General features: G+C 38.0%; 1 protein-coding gene across 1 annotated transcript in view; it reads right to left on the reverse strand.

Moving 5' to 3' along the window:
• Window positions 1-3,710, reverse strand: part of larp (La related protein) — a 167,800-nt gene extending 164,090 nt beyond the window's left edge. The window contains exon 1 of the mRNA XM_083129634.1: window positions 2,475-3,710. Within this exon, the coding sequence (XP_082985760.1) occupies window positions 2,475-3,033 (559 nt within the window). The 5' untranslated portion in view covers window positions 3,034-3,710. The remainder of the gene's footprint in view (window positions 1-2,474) is intronic.
• Window positions 3,711-6,000: the final 2,290 nt, after the last annotated feature.

Consider the following 6,000-nt stretch of genomic DNA (forward strand, 5'->3'; position numbering starts at 1 on the left):
CAATATATAACCAAGTATTATTGGAACTAGGTCAAGTAAATATATCGACCACTACAGAGACAAAATTCAAAAGCGAAATACTGGTAAAATAAAAAATATCTACTTTCATTAGATGGTGAAACTATCTTTCGAGCTATTTTCATCAGATATTAAACTGACTGTGCATGATCTACAACCTGGCCTGTTACATGGTATTTTCGTGCGGGAGATGCATGCCATAGAGATGGAAAAATACCGCAAAGTGTTCCGATATGGACTAATGCTGCTAATATGTGGCATGACATAAGTATGAAGGGGTATTCTTTTCCTAAATGCTTTCGTTATTGAGTTAGGTCAGGTCTAAGGCTAGTAGCATTAAAATTACTTCTGTACATACTCCCAAACACCTGATCATATAATTTCTTGTCTTCCGCACAATCTGCTTCTCTCATTACCTGGTAACAGTAGCAGTCGAACCATATTTAATTTTAAATACCTTCTTAGCAGTAAGTTCAGCAACATGGCCAATGAGTATAATAAAATAAGATAAAATGGCCAACGAGTATAATAAAATAAGATAAAATACAATGTTAAGATATGATTCAGGGGTAACATTATCGTATGGGTAAAACGGATTCCTTCAAATTTACAGGAGAAAGTACTTACGGAAATCATTTTCTTGAGCGTTTTGGAAGTTCCTGAATGTAGATTTGATCCATTTTAATGTGAATGCGTTTTGTTTTCTGCGAAAATCTGTCCGAGACGCTGTTTCTGCTTCCGCCATTTGCTTTTTGCATGAGAGTGCAATGTTCCGTGTGTTAAGGCGATGCAACCCCGTAGCCAGTGTTTCAGCCTCGCCATGTTTTCACTAGAACTACCTGTCAAGTTCGGAACAAGCTATTTTTCCCGAATGGGTGTCACTTATCGAACAACATTGTAGCAACATTGTGTTCGGACGTCACAGGAGAGAGCTGTTTTTACAATTTTTGTTTGTATTTATGCTAATTGAACCTAACCTAACCACGTAGGCATTCCTCGTCTGACGTCAATATTCAAGGTTGCAAGATTGTTGTGCGTAAAGGAAGAGAATTAACGAATTACGAAAGAAAGATGGTTCCGACCCGAATGGGTGTCACTTATCGCACAACACTGTAGCAACATTGTGTTCTGACGTCACAGGAAAGATCTTTTTCATGTTAGGCAATACAAGCTAACGCGTCTCTTAGCGAAAATAATAATTTTTCTTTGTATCTATGCTAATGGAACCTAACCCAACAGGCCTAACCTAACCACGTAGGCCATTCCTCGTCTGACGTCAATATTCAAGGTTGCAAGAGTGTTGTGCGTAAAGGAAGAGCATTAACAAATTTCGAAAGAAAATAATAATTTTTCTTTGTATCTATGCTAATGGAACCTAACCTAACCACGTAGGCATTCCTCGTCTGACGTCAATATTCAAGGTTGCAAGATGGTTGTGCGTAAAGGAAGAGCATTAACAAATTTCGAAAGAAAGATGGTTCCGACCCGAATGGGTGTCACTTATCGCACAACACTCTAGCAACATTGTGTTCTGACGTCACAGGAGAGACCTCTTTCATGTGAGTCTATACAAAGGTAACGCGTCTCTTAGCGAAAATATTATTTTTTCTTTGTATTTATGCTAATGGAACCTAACCTAACCACGTAGGCATTCCTCGTCTCACGTCAATATTCAAGGTTGCAAGAGTGTTGTGCGTAAAGGAAGAGCATTAACGAATTGCGAAAGAAAGATGGTTCGGAATTGCTGTGTATGGACAATGAACGTGGTAAATCGCAAGGTTATTTTACAAGTTCTACACGTAAATGCGACGTATTAGCATAATTTCAAATAGGGGCACGAAAGTAGATATTTTCCGGTGAACGAGGTTGCACCACTGCATAAATCGACAAAACACTCTCAAAACGCCCCCTAAACCAGTATGCTATCACGGCCATAATGTGTTACAGATTCGAAACAACAAGTAACAGTAAGTACTCGTAAATAGAGAAAATAAACATTATCTTAGTTAGAAATGCATTATTTCGCCTTAAGAAATGTTCCGCAACACGTTAGCAATGTAAAGAAGTCCGAAATATATGATTCGTAGGTGTTTCACCCATACGATAATAGTACCGATTCAGGTAATTACTCTTGCTGCTGAAAATAGTCACATACGCTGTTCTCAGCACCTGGTGAAAATAGCCCAATATGCCATTCTCACCACCTGGTGAAAATAATAGCGGCAAAAAAAAATTTATATATATGTAACATAACGAGAGGTTACTCTAGTAGCAAGACTAAAATTGTAAACATGTCAAGCATATTATTGACAGGTTCTGTACTATTCAATTTCGAAATCTCAGTGATAACAGTGAACCAGAAAGGCCACCCTTAGACCGTGGGTTTAAGTACCAAGCAAAGTAGGTATTATCTCAGGAAACACATGTGGAAACGTAAAAGTTGAATAATTACTAACCTGCTGTAACTTGCTGCTGAGGCTGCAACACTCTTTTCTCCTGGATTTTCTCTGGAATCTTCCCACTAATCACTTCAGCAGCATTTCTGTTAACTGTCCAAGGGTTCACTTTTGGCAAAGGGGCTTCTACAAACTTCTTTTCGGGGATCTTTTCCCCATTTTCCGAGTCTGCTCCATCACAACTACTAGCGTTGCTTCTTTCTTCCGATTCTGTTTCAATACAAGTACCATTCACCATACCATTTTGCATATTGCTTTCCTTTGTAAACACATCAGAACTTTTATCCATTATCTTTTTACCACGAACAGCACCACTTTGAGCACCACTTTCCGATATCGGAGAATTCGACTGCTTGCTGATTTTCTGTGCGCCACTGACTTTCGGTTTTTGAACCTCCCTCGTGGAAGAATCCTTGGACGATGAATTAGGCACGGCATTAATATTCTCCTTGTTGTTGTCCATGTTTTTCAAGTTAACAACAGCGTTGGCATAAGACGTCCCTGCGCTCTCTTTATTCTGCGTGCCTTCAGTCGACTGTGCTGCGACTTGGGTCGCCATCTTGGTTTACACTACAGCCCTGTCCAAGCACAACAAAATATGACGCAGTTTGTGTTTCAGTTGTAACACTTTATAAAACTTCCCAAAGCACGTTATTTCTTAAACTTATTTCACTATATTCACCTGTCTAATTCACAAGAAATATTATAAACAAGATTTTCTAATGTGCAGTTAGGATTTCAATACACAATATGGTACCTAATCCACACAGTTCACGTTGCAGCATGGCTTTTAAACAGACGCTCGGAACTAACGGGACACAATCTAAATACACTTAAAGTACACTAATGATTGATCCACGGATATATTAAGGACACCGAAAACACATCACACTGCGTAATAAAGAATCTTGCTCCATGTTTATTTTATCCAACGTTGTACTTCGCCACCGCTGCTCCAACAAGTTCCTCCACACTTGACGCTCACTTCCCACCTCCCCCTTCGTACCTCACAAGAAAAATCACAGCTGGTTTCCTACGCAGTTCTTACTCCCTATTGAGTAATACACGTTCGCATTCTTATAATTATTAATTTCTGACTCGATGTATTCCGGTAGATCATACCTGTAGGAAGAAGTCTTTTTACTTTGCCACACCAGATCATCAATACAACAATCCACAAGCTCACAAAATTCATACGCACATGTTTCTCTTGACGCTTCGGTGCACCAATGAGTTTTCGTTGCTAGATGTCACTACCATCCAACAACGATAGCACGTGGAGGTCGTTCTATGCCTGCCACCTATCCCATTCTCTACGTTGTTTAGAAATCTTGTTATGTAACCGAGTCTCCTAGTAATGAAGAACAGCGAATGTGTCAAACCTGGGTTCTGGTACTATCCTGCTATCTTAAATGCTCTACTTTCCACCAATGTTCGTTCTTCTGTACAAAGGAGTACAGTATGTGTGTGTGCATGGAAGCATGTAGAAGAAATCATAGATACAGTTCCTCTAAAATAAAATAAAATAATTACATTAAATTACGGTCTGAATAAAATAATCTTTTGAAGTTTTAAAGGACCTTACACGACACAACGGATACGTATTATTAACCAGGAGAGGTAAAAACACACGATAAACAATGTGCTGCACAGTGATGTTGACAGAAGGTTGGGGGTGGGGGGTATAATTTGAAAAGTAATTTATATTTTCCAAATAAGCTTAAAAATATGTTATGTTTTTATGAATTTGCATTAAACTATAATCAAAATAACTATTTATCAAAATGTACTATATTTCTCTTTCGAGCAGCGCCGAAATTGTTAGATTTCAGGGGTTCTCAAATACACAACAATATCGATTATAATTTCGGCCGTATCGTATCTAGAGATTTCTGCGCCTGGGGCAAGAAAATAAAGTGGTACCCTCTCCACCAAATTTGGCAACACACCACTCGCTTGAGGGAAAATGCTATTCTCCTAGCTTGCACTTTTAAAAAAATATTAATATGCAAATGGGAAATGACAACCCCTCGGCTTCGTCAGGAATCCTCAACAAGAACAATTACATTAATTTTGTCTCAAGTGCGAGAGGACTACATTTTTTTTTCTATCTTAAAACTATGTATATTGCAAAATATACTTACTGAAACAAAATTGTTCTGATTGCGACAAAACATCGAAATGCATTTTTTAAATTGTCATTATTTATTTTGCTTAATTGGTACGTTTTCTTGCCTCTCGCTCCTGCAAAATGGAGCGGGGGGGAAAGAAAGTTAAATTACTCACTACTCAAGCGTCCTAATGGTGCTTCCTAGAAGAAAAATGCACAGAACATTGTTTGTAGAGAATGTTATGTAGATTATTTTTCATCATAACCTCTTTTACTGTAAAATGCGTTCCAAACAAGATATTTCCAAAAAAAAACTAATGTTTTCAAAGATGGCGGCCAAATCCGGGGTGGTACAGGGGTGCAAAATTAATATGTTGTTAAGAACGCTTTTACGAAGATAATAAAATTTGTTCCAGCTTTCCCTTATGTTTTTTTCCCCTTGTTGACTGGCCTATTTCTAATTATCTTTCCCCATCTTTACATCAATCTGCTTCTTTCTCATTTCCTCCTTTTTCTTTCTTACTATATCTCTTTCATCCTTGGTTCATCTTTCTTTCTGTTTACCTCTCTCTTTTACCTCTCTTCTTAAACCACTCAAGGAAGTAGCTTCACAGAGAAAACCAAATGCATCAAATCTATTTGATGCAGTGGCGTCGCTAGGCCCTTTTTGGGGGGGCTTCAGCCCCCCCAATCCCTTGGTAAGCCCCCCCAACCTTTAGCTATTATTACATACAGTATTTCGAGAAAACATATTTGAACAATTGTTAATGCAGGAACATACCTATAGATACAAAAAATTACCTGAAGAACTTGACATGCACCATCACATCCATAGTACATTTAATGAACGCCATTCCAAAAGACATGTTTCCGAACTTATGCAGAATGTTGCAAATTGCAGTGACATCAGCATCGTGTGAGAGGAGTTTTGCTGTTTGAAGAGAATCAAGACATTTTTGCGTAATAGTATGGGCCAAGACAGACTTTCCTCACTTACAATACTGGCCATAGAAAAGGAAGAGTGTCATGAATTGTGTGTGGATTGTGTTATTGATAATTTTGCAAGAAATTCGAACCGCAGAGTACAGCTGATACAAAAAGACATAGTTCACCAGCATTAGAAAAACAGGACAAGAATATCCATCTGTTTTCATAAAAATTAATGCAGTAAGTCTATGTTAGTTTTAATTCCTTATGCTTGTTATATATTATTGACTTATTAATCACTTTGCTATTTTCAAACATTAAAAATATTTACAATAGTAGTAAGTCATGTATCTGGTTTCAGCCCTCCCAAAGCAGATGGCCTAGCGACGCCACTGATTTGATGTAGTGACGAACCGCCATAAGAGGCCCTGATGCCGGGCCTACCTTAATATATTTGTCTATTATGGATTATTGTATTACTTATAATTT

The sequence above is a fragment of the Lepisma saccharinum genome, chromosome 10 (assembly GCF_977018435.1).
Source record: "Lepisma saccharinum chromosome 10, izLepSacc3.1, whole genome shotgun sequence".
Lineage (NCBI taxonomy): Eukaryota > Metazoa > Arthropoda > Insecta > Zygentoma > Lepismatidae > Lepisma > Lepisma saccharinum.